The sequence below is a fragment of the Cryptomeria japonica genome, chromosome 10, assembly GCF_030272615.1.
Source record: "Cryptomeria japonica chromosome 10, Sugi_1.0, whole genome shotgun sequence".
Classification (NCBI taxonomy): domain Eukaryota; kingdom Viridiplantae; phylum Streptophyta; class Pinopsida; order Cupressales; family Cupressaceae; genus Cryptomeria; species Cryptomeria japonica.
Window position 1 is genome coordinate 421,295,830 of NC_081414.1, and position 17,901 is coordinate 421,313,730.

The 17,901-nt window shown below is 35.7% G+C and overlaps 1 protein-coding gene across 1 annotated transcript in view; it reads left to right on the forward strand.

Annotated features, from left to right (window-relative positions):
- Positions 1–9,291: 9,291 nt before the first annotated feature.
- Positions 9,292–17,901, forward strand: part of LOC131034121 (serine/threonine protein phosphatase 2A 59 kDa regulatory subunit B' gamma isoform) — a 40,949-nt gene continuing 32,339 nt past the window's right edge. The window contains exon 1 of the mRNA XM_057965511.2: positions 9,292–11,256. Within this exon, the coding sequence (XP_057821494.1) occupies positions 10,018–11,256 (1,239 nt within the window). The 5' untranslated portion in view covers positions 9,292–10,017. The remainder of the gene's footprint in view (positions 11,257–17,901) is intronic.

A 17,901-nucleotide genomic window follows, 5' to 3' on the forward strand; every position in this document is an offset into this window, starting at 1 on the left:
AGAGAATCTCACTTGGTAGCAGTCAAGCAAATTCTTAGATATCTAAAGGGAACTATAGATTATGGATTGTGGTATCCATACAGTAATGATTTCAATCTCAAAGTGTTTACTGATGTCGATTGGGCTAGTATTGTGGACGACCGAAAGAGCACAATCGGTGGTGCATTCTTTCTTGGTGGTAGACTAGTCTCGTGGATGAGCAAAAAGCAAAGTTGTATCTCTCCATCCGCAGCAAAAGCAGAATATGTAGCAGCATTTATGAACTACACTCAAACAATTGGATGAAGCATGTATTAAGTGGTTTCAAAGTCCCTGTATTTGAACCAGTGAGTATATTTTGTGACAACACAAGTGCAATTAATATTTTCAAGAATCCAGTATTGCATGCTAGAACCAAGCACTTCGAGCTCAAGTATCATTTCTTGAGGGAGAAAGTTCAGAACAAAGAGGTTGTATTGAAACATGTTTCCAGTAAAGAGCAGTTAGCAGATATATTCACCAAGCCTCTATCGAAGGCTATATTTACCTATTTAAGAGGTGAAGGTGTTGCCCCTTCAAGAGGTGAACTAAAGGTATGTGCTCCACATCAGTTAGGTATTGCATTGTCAAATCTTTTCAGGATTGATGTGTTGAAGGATGCTACTCCTCAGGGGGAGCAACACAGTGGAACTTGGAAGCTTGTGCCTCCACTTTGGCATTGTTGTCAAAGGGGGAGAAGATGTGAAGCAGAGAAGATATCTGCAGCATTGACGACGTATAATATGGAAGAAGATGTAGAGATATCTTTGTGTATTGCCATCAATGCCAAAGGGGGAGATTGTTGGCATATGTGTAGAGTTTGATGACATGATGGGATTGTATGTTGTCATTGATGTCAATATGTTGAAGTATGAACTAGTATACTGAAGATGATATCAATATGCTGAAGTATGAACTGGTATATTGAAGTAAGTGAATTGACAAAGTGAACTGATATGTTGGTGTGAACCGGTATATGCAAAGTTTGTATCGAGGTTTCATTTGATATGACTACCGGTTGGTAGTCTCAGCTTCAGGGTTTCTAGTTGATGCATTCTAAGTCTGTGTGATTCAACCGACGACATCCTGTGATGAGTTAGCATTTTAATGAAGATTAGATCGCATTGCCATGTCAGCCTTGTGCGTGTGAAGAATATCCTTGATGATCTTGCATGAAGAAGATTGATCCTATCCACCTCGGGAATGAGCAAAATCTTAGTAAACAGTGGAGAGCGCGTGATGGGTTATCAACTTCCAGAAGCGGTGAAGAACGAACGATGGAGAACGACTTGAGATTTGTTCAAGACTGTTTTACTCTATGCAATGTGTTTGAACGGTCAGGATTGGACCGACTGTATTGTTAACCTAGATGCTTAGGGTTTTAAGTTTTGGCTATCGACCTAATTATTGTCTATAAGGTCGATGATGATTTTATTTGAAGTTGTTGGCAAATGATTGTATGTGAGGTGATTCTTGCCAGACTAGAGAAGTGAGTAGATACCTGCAGAGTGTAATTAAAGATGTAAAGGAACTGAAGTGGATCTGCCTTGGCATTAAATGTTCTTATTAGATCAGTGTATTACTTGTTGACTTCTAACCATTTCAACAGATGGAAAATCCCTTTACCGGGTAGCTTTAACAGGCTTTTTGTAAATCCTTTAACAGGGTGACTCAAAATCATTGAGTTCTTCAAATCCTCTTGCGAGGTAACCTTTAGCAGGGTTTTAACCTTTAACCGGGTATTTAGCCATTCCTTAACCAGGCGATCCCTAGTAGGATCGGTTCCTAGCAGAACTTGTTGTAAAGTCTTTAACTGGACTAGGATCCTAACAGAGCGAACTTCAGAAGAGTTCAAGAACAACTTGTGGGTATTCATCCCCATCGTGGTTTTTCCTGGTTGGGTTTCCACGTGAAAAATCAGTGTGTTATGCGCGATGCTTTTTCATGTGATGTTTTAGTGTTTTCTTTTAAGTGGTAATGCAAGCTGATCCAGTGGTCATTATATTCATGATGTATTACTTGTTTAAGCATGTGGGTGAAGTGGAAATGAGATATTAGGTTTTGTGAAGATCTAAGTGTTATCGGTTTATGTCTTTTACAGTCATACTGTGTTTTACTGGTAGTGCCTTGATTTAGATCGGTGATGTTGTTTACCAGTTAGTGCAGTCTTTGCAGTTTAAGTTGTTGAAGAAGTTTTTGTCCATACCAATTCACACCCCCCCCCCCTCTTAGTATCTGTTGAGTATTTACTGTTCATCATTATTCATTAGAGAACTCATTGAGGCTAATGGAAAGCTGGAAAAGTTCAATAAAAGTTCTTCTATGCTGGATGGGTAGATCCAATCTCAGAGGATGAAAGGTGATACATCTGGACTAGGCTTTAACACATATGATAAACAAGAGTCTTCCGATATAAAGAGCAACATTCACAAGGAAAAAACTGCTCCTAAGGCTAACAAGCCTACCAGTAAGAAAGTTTTTAAACCTGTTCGCTTTGTCTGTCATAAACCTGGACATACTGCAAATGTGTGTAGAAACAAACCCAATGAGAATACAGGCTACAATGCAAATGTCAGGTATGTATCTAAGAGATTTGAAAGTCATAGTTTTACATGCAACATGTATGGACATAGATCAGTTGAATGCAGATATGGAGACAATAATCTAGTACCTCACATGAATCCAAGACCTAATGGTAACTAGAGGAGAACCTATGACAACCGGGGTAACTTGAACTGGCATAAACCCTATGTCAACTGGTTTAGTCCATTTGAGATGGAAAAGGTAACTAATGTCATTTGCACCATTTGTAACAATTATGGTCATGTGGCTTTGAATTGCAGAAGGAGAACTGGAAGAGGCAATGCGGGACCTTGGAGATCATCTGGAATGACTTGTTATCATTGTCACAAATTGGGACACGTGGCAAAGTTCTGTAAAACCAGAAAGAACAAACCGGTTAATCATCCTGTAGGCCAGAAGGTTAAGCAAAAGGTAAATGTTGAGGAAACCAGAGAAGAGATGAATCGAATCTGGAAAAAGAAGAGTGATGATATGCCTACAAAAGAACCCAATCCTTCACCCAGTGTGGAGAATCCTAGACCGGTGAATTGAGCCTTTCTACAGGGCTAAGGGGAGCATAGCGGTAAATCTACTTTCGGACCCCTTGAAAGATGAGTGGTAAGAAAGCTTGCATTTTTTAGTCATTCTGTGAGAGAACTTGATATCTTTGTCAATCGGTTTTTTGAAAGTTTGTCAACCGGTTTTACACCTATTAATATTGGATATACCGTCAAGCGGTGTATTAGGGTTTGTAACCCTAGCGGTCGAGCAATTAATGCAGTAGGTAAAAAGGATAAAAATAAGTTTTATTATGTTATTTTTACCCTAAATGCATTTGAAAGAGAATTCTTGAGCACTTGCAAAGCGAAGAGAGATTTGCTAGCTAGTTGTGGATGAATTTGTGTTGTAAACTACGTGATTGAAGCCGATTCAAAGATTAGTGAAGGTGGAACTGGTGTGCATTTGAGTAATCAACTAGTAACCGAGGTAATGCGTGAGAATTAAGGTATTTCTTTGTAAATCCCTTTTTGAATCAAGTTTGTTTGAATGGCTTCATCATCTAAGCAAGTACAGAGGCTAATGATCACATCAGAACCTATGGAGGTTGTGGAATCAGAACAAATAGTGTCTTACAATGCTTTATTTCAAGTTCCCGAAGGTGTTATCACAAAAGGTGATTTATCTAGTTATATTGATTGTAAAATCGAAGATTTAGGATCACTATCAATTTATTCTCAATTGAAATCCCTTTGCGATAAGAGCAAAAAGATTCAACCCGAGTATATCAGGGTTTATGAGAAGGATTTTCATTATGCAACTTATTTTCTTGAGGATTTTGAAGAATAACACATCGGAATCATTCTAAGTCATGTTCATGGAAAAAACATGTATCTGGAAAGGACACACGCTATAACCAAGGAAGCTATCCATGCTGTGATTGGTTTTTGGTCAACCGGTGAAGTTCCCAAGCTGAGGTGAATTTCTAAAGAGACTGTAACCACTTTAACCTCGTCTACCTCTGATGGGCGTGCATTTTCTATTAATAACATTAAGGACCCAACGATTAAATTGGCTACTATGGTTATAGGTTACATGATATTCTATTCTAGTAGAATGAATAGTGTGTCATCTACAACAATGCATACAACCCATAGAATGATTGATGAGAACATAGATTATGACCTATGTGAGGCCATAAGGAGTCAATTGATGTTGAATCTACAATCAATTAAGAAGGACAATAGTTAGAAGTTCAAATTTGGTTAGTTATTGATTGGTTTATTCTTTTACTTTCAGAATTTCCTACCAGGAATTGGTGATATAGAATGGTAAAAAGACCTACCGGTAACTACTCAGATCAAGAACAACATTAAGGTTGTTAAGAACACTTTCTCTACTGCAATGAACATGTACTTCAATTAATTTCAAAAGAAAATGAGTATGAGGGTTAGGCTACCTGAAGATGCACGGTGAAAAACTTTGCCAAGAACATCATTTTCATAGTCACCACTAATTTTTGTCCGATGAAAGCTATTGAACCCAGAGAAGATGAAATGGAAGACATGAGCTATGAAGTCAATTATGACTTATTGATTGGTTATGCCAATAAACTGTTGGCATCTCCAGTGGACAAGAAGAAGAAAAGACTGGATACTGTTGAGGAGCAAACTGCAAAAGTTGGAACCAGTAGTGCTCCACCCAGTAGTGGTAAAGGGAAAAAGAAGAAGGATGAGTAAGAACTCCCAGTGTCAACAAGTATGAGAGTGACACAAAGTGTACAAGTTAAAAAGGAACCAACACCAAAGGTATACATAAAGAAGTAGACTGCAACAAAGAAGAGAGGCCGACAACTGATTCCTCAAGCAGAATCTAATGACACTGACATTGAGGAGGAGCCAAAGAAAGTGAAGGCAATTGGCAAGAAGGCCAAACCAGTTGAAGCTACCTCTCAGAATATTCCCATTAAAGCTTTGTCTTACAAGCCTATGACTGATTTTAAGATAACGGTAAAGACATTAGGAAGGAATAGGTTTGATAATGCTAAAGAATGTTTTGATTCATTTGATGAAGAGCGAAAGAAACAAATTGTTCAATAGGTAATCAACCATTTGTGTCATTACAATCGATTACCTCTTGATCTTAAGAAAGATATTTCCGATACTTTATATTCTATTCTTTTGAATAAATGGGAAAAAGCTGTGAAGAAAGAAAAATAAATTATTGATAATGTGTTTATTCAATATTTTCCTGATTTGTCTAAAGATGAGTTAATTGCATTGCTTGATAACAACAAAACACAAATTCCTTTTAAGTCAAGGAGATTAAGGTTAATAAGTGGAAATATGCAATCTGTTGAAGTTGAGACTCATTAGATAGCAAAAAGAAGGATGACACTACTTGCCAACCGGTAATTTTTGTTGATGATGTACAAGATACCATTGATTTGTCTGGGAATATCATTGAACCAGATAAGAAGCCACCAACTAATTCATTTGTTAAAGCAGTGGAAGTACTGGCAACTCAACCAAGTGTGGATATTCTACCCCCACCGATAAAAGATCAACAATTGAAAACACAACTGCCACCGGTTTCACAAGCTACCTAGGAGAAATCCGTTGAAAGATTTGCAGAAAAGTCCTCTGAATAGTAAAAGGAGAAAGATCAAGAGAAAACTGAGAAGGAGAAATCTACTGAACCAGAAAAGGCATTAGTTAAGCAACAAAATGATGATGATGATGATGACTCATTAGGCATCAAAGGGCCTATAGATGTTGACAATATGAGTGCATCAAAATTATTGGAGATTGCAACTGTGATGCAATCCAGAGCTCAGAAGAAGAGGCTTAAAGAACAAAGGAAGGAAGCAGAAACCATCCAAACTGCTGTAGAAATTTTGTCAAGTCTTCTACCAGAGACTGCTATAGGGAACTTGTCAATTCCTATTGGCAAACTTGGCTAGTTGGTTGCTGATGCTTCTGACCAACTCAAGTCCCTTGAGGAAGCAACTCAGACTTTGGCTAAGAAAAACTACATGAAGAAAATAGGAGAACATATAATGAAAGATATTGATACAAGGAAGATTGCTTTATCCTTGAATAAAGATCTTTTGAGAAAAGCTATTGAGACAGGAGGCAAAATTCTAGCATACACATCCAATATTTCATTTTTTTCTATCGATTTAGTTAAGAGGTGACAAGAGACAGAATTGGAACTAGAAAAGATATGTAATGCCTACATACCGTTACAGGATTCTGTCTTAGCCTTTGGCAAATCAGTGGATGATTTGCAAAATCGGTTAGATCTGTATGATTTTGAACAGGCAAAGAGACTTCGATCCCTGAAGGAGTTAAATAAATTATTGAGACCTAAGGTGGACATCTTGCAACAAGCTTATAAGAATGCATAAGCGGTTTTAGCTACTCTAGAGATGAGTACATTTGATGCAATGGAAGAATTTTCTGCACAGGTTATGACAACCATAGAGAATACTGAAACCTTACTGGAAACATGGGAAAATGATTTTTCTCAAATGAAGCTCACTTTCAGTAATATTTTCTTGAAAATTGAAGTGAACACTCCTTAGTACAGACTTCTAAGTTTTTGTATATGTAAACTTTTGATACAAATTTTGCTATATATATATTTTACTTTTCAATTTGGCATTATTGTCCAAGGGGGAGTAGAAATATGTATGTGTGTTGTGAAAATTTTGTATGTGTTGTTAAGGGGGAGTTGAAATATGTTTTTGTACAATTTTTGTAAGCACACTTAGTTGTAAAGTTGTAAAATTTTCTAAGTGTTGCCATCAATGCCAAAGGGGGAGATTATTGGCTTGATGATGATTGTAATGTATGACTTCATGTGTTGTCATTGATGGAACATGTACAAACACATATGTTCACATTGTCATTGTAATCTTAGACAAACCAGTATTGCTTCTAAGTTACTTGTATTGCAACTGGTATTGGAAGTTTAGTTTATGATGGTTTAGAGAGTGTCAAACTGGTACATGTTGACAATCGGTATATGCAGGAATGGCTTGACATCAACTTGGAGATTTAGTGGAGACCATCAAAGAAGCGACAAAGGACAATCGGTTTATGTATTGATAGTGGTTAACTCCTAACCGGTATCGGTATTCCAACCGGTATTCATTGTTTGTGTGATGAGTTATCACCAGTCGTGATGAGTTACTCCTAACCGACAAATTTTGGCGGTAATTTGTGATGAGTTATGTTAGATTGTCCAGATACATTGCACCTAGGAAATTGTGATATGATTTCTAAGTCGACATAAAATCTAATGTCTATATAATGACATTATGATGAACTATTTTGTAGATATGATGTATGCGAAGATAGAAGTGTTAAGTTGTTGAAGGCATTGCAAGATATGTTGGTGATGCAGTTTTGATTGAGCAGAAAAGGATCTATTCAAGCAAGTTGTGCTACTTCTAGATCACACCACCTGTTGTTTTCTAATCACTACAACAACCAAATCCCCTAACCGGGCAAACTCTAATAAGCTTCATTGTACAAATCCTTTAACAAGGTGATCCATTAGTTTGGATTCAGAAATCCTCTACTGAGGTTACTCCTAACAGGGTACTACCTTTAACAGGGTATAGCTCCTAACAGAGCTTTGGGATCTTTAACAGGATTCGCTCCTAGCAGAGAACTTTTGTAGACCTTAACCGATCGGTTATCTATTACTGCAAATAGTTAACTTGTGAGTCCCATCTCACTGTGGTTTTTCCCATTTGGGTTTTCCACGTATAAACACTTGTGTTATGGTGGATGTTTTACTTATTGTGGATGCTTTAATATCATTTTGAATTGCATGCATAGTGTTTAGTAAACTTGTTAAGTATCTCAACCAGTCAGTGTTTAAAGTAGTATTGTTTTTGCTGTCACTGATTCACCCCCCTCTTAGTGCTTTATAAGTCTATCACTCAGTTCAATTTCTATACAATATTCTTCCATTTACCTAATAAAAAATGATATCTAGAAAACCATGAAAAAATAATTTACTATGAAATATTACAAAAATATAAGTATTTAAATATTAAAATAAGTGAAAAAATTCATTAATATTTTCCAAAGAATTAAAACTCAATCATTTTTCTTGATTAAAATTGGAAATTATTCAATTTAACCATTTGGGCCAACATTTTTAACTATTGCAATCTTTAAAAAAGATTCAAAATAGAAAGTTCTCCATATCGCGAACTAATTAAATTGAAGATAATTAATTTTCTCAATATTTTTAATTAAAAAATTTGCATCTAGATATACTTTAATAAAGATTAATAGTTTTTTTATAAAAATTTTGATTTGTTAATTTGTTTTTTATTAGTAACTAGTTAAAGAACAACCCTTGCCAATAGTTCTATGCATATGACAAGAGCTAATAATGATTTAATTTACAATATAATAATACAATATTTTAAAAAATGGAATAATGAAGAAATATTATATCTTTTGTGATTTACATTCCTTCGAACATAGATATGCTAGTTGGTCTACATATATGTAGCGTGATTTTATTTATTTGAACTTTTACAAGAATAATTTCATACATTCATTTGACAATTTTTTTAATTTGAAAAATAATTTAGATAGTTTGAATGAGATTTTTGAGGAGATTAGACTTCACACTATTGCAAGTTTCTTAATCAAGATGCATAATAGAAAAGTCTACATAGAAAGAAACATGAAAGGGGATTAATGCGAGATCTCTTGTCCCTTAAACCTAGTGTCTCCTAAATATTATTCAATTCATTCAATTCAATTCAATTCAACTCATATAAATGTATATCCACATGAAATATTTTTTAAAATAAGTTAAAAAATAAATAAATAAAACATGTAATACATTTTTAGTTAATTCCCTTATTTACTGCAGCTAAAATTCTAATTCCTCAATTGTAATTAGTTCACTCTTTTAATAGAAAATCCTGTATTCTTCGATACCTTCAAGTTTTTCCATAAAATTATATGTTCCTTTAAAAATAAGGACCCAGCAGCTACATGGGGCCATGAGTTTAGTGTCTTGTGCTCTGCTGAAGTATTGTGTATGGGCCTGTCCTTTGCAATTAAAGTGAATTACTCATAGCAAAAACAATTTATTTGATTAAAATCATGAAAACCAATTTATTTGGTTACGAAGGGAGAACAAATGTTGGGAACAAGTTGAGTTTGACTAACTTATCATCTGCTGTATCAATTTAAGAGAGCCTGTGAAGAGAGCCCAGGAACCATTCACATTTCACATTTCACATTTCACCCATTGCCCTAAAAATGTGTGCAGTAAATGTGAGATAGAGATAGATACGATAACTGCAGAGCAGGAATTGTTCAATTAATGTGGATGAGAGCGTTGTTTAAAAAATAATGGATGATAGCAAAGTGACAAGCAATAAAAAAACAAATTAAATGATTATTATTAATAATTACTGTTGGTGAGTGCAATTTAGGAGATGGGCTTCATAAAGTACAAGGAAAGCAAAACACTTCGGTGTATGTACGAACTGTTATTTTCTCTTTTTTTCATTTGGGTATTTACGGGTCAGGTCTGGTAGACCTCTGCCATTTATTTCTCTGCCCATCATGTAGGTGTTGGGTGTTTGGTGGTGGTATTGCTGAAATTGCATGAGAAATAGCAAGATATTGTGATTTCATAAAAAAGTTCTGGAGGATTAACTAGGATTGACCTTGTAAAGCAGAGGGGTCATCGGTCACCAGTCACCAGTCACCACCGCATTGGATGACGTTAGAGGAGATGAATTGATGGACGAGGGTACAAACAATGGCCTCCAATGTCACTGCAGGAATGCTATCAATAGTTTCTAAAAGTCTGGATTTATCGGATCTCATGCTTTGAGTCCATTTTTCTGTACCAGTAAGTGAGAGTGGGTAATCAGTTTAAGGATTAGAAATGATCAAACAGATACTGGGCAGGCTTCCCAGAAAGCCTTCCAAATCAGATAACAACAACAGCAGCATCAACTCTCATACCAACAATAATTACGATGTGGGTGTGGCAAATATTGGCGCTCCAGCGCCCTCATTACCGGGAAGAAGCGGGTCTTTGTCAGCTTACAGTAACGCCAATGGCAGCAGCAGCAGCGGCAACAACAATAACAGTAGCAGTGTTGCATCATGGCCCAATGCAGGCAAGAAGATGGCGTCAACAATTTACCCAGCAAATGGAACTACCTATGAGGCCCTGGCATCCTTCAGAGATGTACCCACTTCGGAAAGACAGAACCTTTTTATCAGTAAGTTAAATCATTGCTGTGTTGTTTTTGATTTCAGCGACCCTAATAAGAATATTAGAGAAAAGGACATCAAACGGCAGACGCTTCTGGAACTGGTGGATTACATAACATCTGGCAGTGCTAAGTTCACTGAGCCGATGATGGAGGAAATCAGCAAGATGGTGACTGTTAATTTGTTCAGAAGCCCACCCCCTTCCTCCCATGAAAACTCAGGCATGGAGGGCTTTGATCCAGAAGAGGAAGAGCCCACCATGGAGCCTGCATGGCCCCACTTGCAGATTGTCTATGAATTCCTATTAAGATTTGTGGCTTCCACTGATACAGATGCCAAGCTGGCCAAGAGATACATCGATCATTCTTTTGTTCTCAGACTGTTGGATCTCTTCGATTCCGAGGATCCCCGAGAAAGGGAATACCTTAAGACCATCCTGCACCGAATATATGGGAAGTTTATGGTGCACAGACCGTTCATCAGGAAAGCCATTAATAACATCTTTTATAGGTTTATATTTGAGACGGAAAGGCATAATGGAATAGCAGAGTTGCTGGAGATTTTAGGCAGTATTATCAATGGCTTCGCATTGCCATTGAAGGAAGAGCATAAGCTCTTTCTTGTGAGGGCACTCATTCCTCTCCATAAACCCAAGTGTGTCTCTATGTACCACCAGCAGCTATCTTACTGTATCACCCAGTTTGTAGAGAAAGACTTTAAATTAGCAGATACCGTCATCAGGGGATTACTCAAGTACTGGCCTATTACAAACAGCCAGAAGGAGGTGATGTTTTTAGGAGAATTAGAGGAAGTCCTAGAAGCTACCCAAGCAGCTGAATTTCAGAGGTGTATGGTACCTTTGTTTCGGCAAATCGGGCGTTGCCTCAATAGTTCTCACTTTCAGGTAACGTATTCAACACGATAGAATTTGATACAGATGATTTGGCGCGTGATGCTTCTAATGTTTACTTAATAACATTTTACGATCTCAAATCTTTGCGTAGCATCTTTAAAATATAGGGAAGTATGGAGATATGTATAACAAACATTTGAGTTTTCTTTGTATGATAAATAATTCTTATCTGCAGTTGTGGATGGATCTGGAATATACATAGAACTGACATCTTTTTGACTTAGAAAAACTTTTTACATTTCACTGCACCTAACTGTTTCAGGAGTAATGGGAAACCTTTGAATAATTTACCTTTTTGACAAGAGTTGGAGAGTTTATTTTTTCAGTGCTCTACAGTTGCATATATCACCAGCCGTTTTATAGCTTTGCAAATGCTAATGTCGTTTGCATTATAATTTTGTATATTGCATGTTGTTTGGTGAAAACAAATTGCTAGTCATTTTAACCATTGAAAAGCCACAGTTTTGACATCCCATAGACTCAAAGGAATGGAGTGAAGGAAGTAATTTACTTCTATGGGCATGGCACAGTCTGTATAGATAATCAGTGAAACTAGTTTCTGATGTTCCTTACTCGATTCTTTGAAGTTACTATATACCAATCACATATAATCGATCTCATTATATTGATTAGTATTACTTTACTTTGGTCATTAACCATGTCTTGAAAGTTCAACACCTCAGCATCCATGAGTAACTTTTGATTGTTTACGGTACATACAAAGAGGAAAGTAGAAGACACGAGCAGTTTGAAAAACCTGAAAATGATATGGATGTTGTAGTTGTACAGAGGTCAAATAGATTATACATGAATCAAAATAAATTTATGTCAGTGCTGAGAGTCATGTCGAAAGTAGATTTCCCAATCAATTCACAAGATGCCCACAATATTTGGTGGATATGCAATCAGATTTTAAAGGAATAATCAATAGTATACAAAGTCAATATGAGTTTTGAATATGGTTGTCATCTTAAAAATCAATGAAGCGTGTACAAAGATTGCTCTAGCTCTGGCCAAAATATTCCTATTGCAGTTTTAGGAAGGTCATGTGCAGAGCACATTTTTCAAGTTCTTTCTAGAAAATTCAGTTTTATTGTAAAGTGAATGCTGAGTAAATTATGGGGAATTCAGAAACATACTGAAGGCATTGGCAGGTGAAATGCCTGTGGGTTTTTCTTTTTGTTCTTTTTACTCTCCATCACATGGCACAATTTACAAACTTAAGAGCTATTCACTTGATCAGACTTTGTGCTGATGGAAGTGCTTATTTATTTTTGCATCAAATTGCTTGCATAAATGTGTTTTATTCTCAACTGCATGCAAACGAGCATGACTTGTTTTCAAGGTAGAGTTATTAACTTATTTGCCATATGCTGTCATGTCGTGTTCCTTGCACTGATTTTTTTCCTTCTGATTTTTGATATCATTCTCTTACATATTTCATACAACGTTTTCTCTTGTCTGTTCAGTTTTCAAAGCATTTATCTTCATGCATAATGCCCTGATTGGTCTTAGCAGTTGACAAGACAATTATATGTTTTAGACCAAAGTTACATGAAGCATATCTGCAGGTGCAACAAACCTCCTCAACCACATAATTGTCTAGTATTTAGGATTTGTGGATTGGCCTACGTATATTTATGTACGACGTGCTACACATTGATATACAAGCATATTGAATACAAAAATATATTATATAATATTTGTATTAAAAATTATATAGGAAGTGCCATCTAAGCCAAATATTAATGATTTTGCAAATTGCGCTTTGTTTGATAACCTTTGGCTTACATAACACTCCTAAGGGGTATCTTTTTCATCAATTTTCCCAGGGCTTGAACCTGGCTAGGGCACCCAGTGAGTTGGGTGTGGAATTTTACTCAATTTTGAAACTTTATTGTGTCTTATGGAGATTTATAAATTATATTATATAATGTATTTATAAATTATATGCGTCTATATGATAAAGGAAACACATTATGTAGATAATTGTGGGATTATTTCCTAGCGTAGATAATATAACCAAATGCTGATTTTTCACTTGGGTTTGTTTCCTTCATCTTTCTTGATTTAGTTTGTCACTTCCAAATGAGAAACTGTAGTTCAGGAGCAGTGTTTTCGATAATTTGAAACATGTTAGATATTTCTGATTCCCTTATTCTGTTTCTCCTTGAGTACAGGAAGAGGGGGTCATCCCTTCAAACATTTAATTGGATGACACTTTTATGTGGGAGCCCTTCTCCATTCTGGCAAATTGTATTTCCACGTTGTTCATAAATAACAATAAAAAAAATCTTCAGTTTTGACTGCGGTATAGAAGCAAAATTAATTGTGCCCGTTCATAGGATCAACCTACTTTTTAAATTCATTTGAATAATGTTAACCATTGGCTGCAGAAGGGTTTGGCTCTTGTGAAGGCAATCAAGATGGCAATAGCCTATAAACTAATGTGCATGTTGCACCCTTTTCTGTATGTTTTGATTCCCAGGAAAAACATTTTTGCTGTCTGTTGCTTAGAAACTAAGCAGACTTTTTATCGATGTAGATATGCTGACTCAGTAGTGGTAATAGTTTGGATCTTTGTCTAATTGATTACAATGGCTGATCCATAATTACCAGGAGATGGAAGTACTTGTAGACTCCGGAAACTGGTACCGGTACTGGTATGGCTAATTTAAAAAAAATAGGAGACGGCGGGGGGTGGGGTACTTGGAGATGCTAATAATTTCCAGAAAATATCATGACACAGACCTTTGAAAATAAGTTAATAAGTAATTAAAATATGTTAAATATGAGTATTTTAAATGATTAGATTTGAATATTAGATAGATTTGCTGTCAAATAATGTTACCTATCTCAAATAAATTATAAACTTGTGTGTTATTATTATTTTTAAATATGTATAAACATAGTTTATAATTAACAACCCACTATATATAATATAGTGTTTTTAAATTATCATACACATCAAACTTTCAAACCTATAGTAGTGATTTTAAATGATTCTTAATAAATAATTCAAGTTGTTTATTAAGCTACAGCTGTTTGATATGAAGGTCCTTAATTTAAGCTAAGTAGACTATAAATTTAAGATTATTTATTAAAAAACTTACAAATCGAGCTGTAAATACGAAGCCACTTGATTGCCTCCCCCGCATTTTATTTTATGTATTTTTTTTTACGTTTTAGGGTTTTTAGCACATGTTTTAGCAATTTTTTTATTAAATTTTCTCCTTTCCTGTTGGGAGACGCCTCAGTTGCAGTGGGAGGTGAAAGGAGACAGCAGGAGACTTCACGTAGAGTGCCCAGAAGTTTCACAGTGACTCCAGAAACGTTTGGTACTGGAGATGCGTTCCGGTACCCAAGATGAATCCCACGGGACTGGAGATGCGTTCCGGTACCCAAGATGCATCCCACGGGTCTGGAGATGCGTCTCCTGGTAACCCTGGGCTGATCATATCTATAGATATAGAAAAAATGGCTTTCAATGTCTCTCAACTGTTTGGAGAACTTTGGCTACAATATAATATGTGTTCTTGGAAACTTAAATTTCAAAGTATATGACATCATCTCAACAATGCTTTGCTGTTAATTTTGGTATGGTTTATCCCACTCGTGCTCCACCTTAGCACTCGACTGAATCATTTTCAGAATAAATTCTAGTGTATAATGGCTAGCATAAACTAACTGAAAGATTACTACAAGCTTATAAGGTTGAGCGAGAACTAATCATTCGTTAATCCATCACCATCAATGCTTTTTTAATATCTACTATGTGCTTCAGAGCTCGAGATTGAGGATAGTATACAATAGCCTTGTTAATTCAGGGTGTTGCTGAATTTCATTCATTTCCATACAACGGGTGAATCACAACTTTGTCAGTTTGAAAATTTTAACTTTGATGTTCTTTATGGTTAACTATGGTGGCTTATGGATTTTGAATCTTGTTAATGTCTTAAGTGTTTTCTGAGTCTATATAGTCATCCAATGCTTTTTAACATGTTCATGCCGTGAATTAAATTTTGATACAAATCCAACTGGAGATGCCTGTGTTTAAATCTTATTTTTAATACAGGTTTGCTAAATTAAAGAACATCCAGATGTTAAACATTAAATCACAATCACCGATGCCTCTTGCCTCTTTGAGTTCCATCGTGCATTCAGATGTCAGATTTTTTCTTGCTTCATCATTTATAAGTCATCAATGACCATGGAGCACCATGTTGTCATTACTTAAAATAAGTTTAGAGTAGTTGGATTTATTTTATATCATTTCTCTATTTGGGCACCCTTCAGTAAGTCCAGATGGTGCTTTGCTATTCCAGGAGCTTTTAACTACCCTAAATTGGTTTTTACTTTTTATTAGAGATCTGGTAGCATGCCTATATTTTGCGTCCAGAACTCCCTAACTTTTAATTTGAGGTAGGTATCTGCAAAATTTTACCAATTTCATTAGTTTTCTTCTGCCATGTACCAATGGGTTTATTTTACTGTTTATGTGCAGTCGTAAAAATGTTTATTAAAACAGTTGGTTGCATTTTAATCATCTTTTCTGTATTCCGAGTCTATTATAAATTAAGTCTGTAACTTTTCAAATGTTGTTTATTTTTTCTACTACACTTTGTGCAGTATTTTTTCACTATGCTCATCTTTCAAGTCTGAAGCTTTGCCAATTATGAGGTCAAACTCTTTTGGCAAAAGCTCTATATTATTTCCTAAATTCTTGAACATAAGCTTTTAGAATATCAATCTTTCTATCTCTTCTATCTTGCTTCAAATGTTGATATTCATATTATACTTCATCATCAGCAATATGATAATGTTTACTTTCTCAGTACATTGGTTCCTTTAGTTGTAGCTTTTTACTTGTTGTGGGTCCTTGGCATAGTGGCTAGACCCATCTGGACCAGATTTTTTAGACCAGATGGAATTATCCGATTGGTCTGGATTTTTCAATTCCTATATAAATTTGACCAAGTTTTCGGCTTTTTGAGAAAGTTTTTTGGCTTCCTGAAAGAATTGACTTTTTTGGACCTGGTAATTATGGCCCTCAGTATTTGGTTGTTGCAACATATTAGCCTTAGTCCATTGTGGTGTCTCTGCTTCTGCCTTTCTGGAGGTATAAGACCTTTTTATCATCTATTGTTATTGTACTCTATTGGCAGACTATTGTTGAGTTTGTCCTTTGTTTCATGTTCTATTGACTCAAGTTCTCAAGCAGTTATTATTTCTCCCAGAAACCCTTGTTCATTATCTTTCAGCTTTTTATCTTCTTCAGTTTAGATCCATCTTAATCACAGTGACAGCATATGCAAACTTGCCCATTAAACTCTAAATGGTGGGGAAGTTTGAGCGATCTCGATTTGATTATGTTTTTGCAGTACAGTACTGTATAACCATAGATCAACATGGCTGGTTGCATGGCATCAATGCCATGCCAGTTGGTGCAAATATTTACCTGACAAGCTTCCAATGGTATGTCTAGTTTACTTTCACACTGCTTGGTCAACAAGATGGGTTATCATTGGATAATGGGCCAAATTGATTTTTCCTGTTTTGGCACATGTCCTTATCTTTAAGTGCCCAGATTTACTGCCTCTTGCCTTATTTGACATAATTATTATGGAAGCTAAACATCACCGCATCCATTAGGGTTTTCTGCAGAACTCAACCATATTTTTGCTTAGTAGGAAATATGGCTGTTATCTAACCATATGAATTATGTTTTATTAGGAGTTTCCCCTCCAATTCTTTGGGTTTTATAACCCTCTTTACAGATTGGTTCTCTAATATTTTTTCTTAGAAATTTATCCTTGCTTATGTGCAATAAATATTAATAAGGATATGTTGAGAAATGGGACAGAGCGGTTATAAAGCTGATAGAAGAAGTAATATGAAGTTTAACATCTGAGAGCTAATACCTATGAAAAAAATTACAATTTATAGACATGGTCATCTTAACATATTACACAACTCACAGTATAAGGCATTATCCACGGATTTTACAAAAGACTTTCCATGGGGGTAAATAGTGATTGATTCTACAAGATGAAAAATCTTGTAACATCTCTTAAACAAATACCATTCAGTATAATGAAACCATAGACTAAAAATATGGCTTGCACAGAAGAATGGGAAAGGTAACATAGCAAGATCATCTTACTCTCATACCAATTTTGAGAGATACTTGGATGAAGCAAAAAAAAATGAGCTGGAAAAGCACTCAGTGAGTTTATCTAAAAAAGGTAATCACATTATTAGCAGTAAACTTTTCATCAAATGGCTTGACATAATGAAAATACAAGAACATAGAGAGAGATTTCTTTACAAATTCCTTTTGTCACTTCCTGCCATTAAATGCAGCATGGGGGTGGGTTAGGAGAGTCAGACCAGAAACTGAAAAGAATAAAAGAAATATATATGGATGCATGTTGTCCTGTCCATGTACTCTATATGCCCCAGATACAGCCCATGCATGCATCCGTATTTGGATATGGTTGAGTGTGGTCAGCAAACAATTGTATATGGTGAATACAAAATTTGAGATTTATATCATGCCAAAAAAGAAATGAAAATGGAAATGTTCAAACAGACAAAAACGCAAAAAGAAAAACAGTTCACAGAGAGAGGAAAACG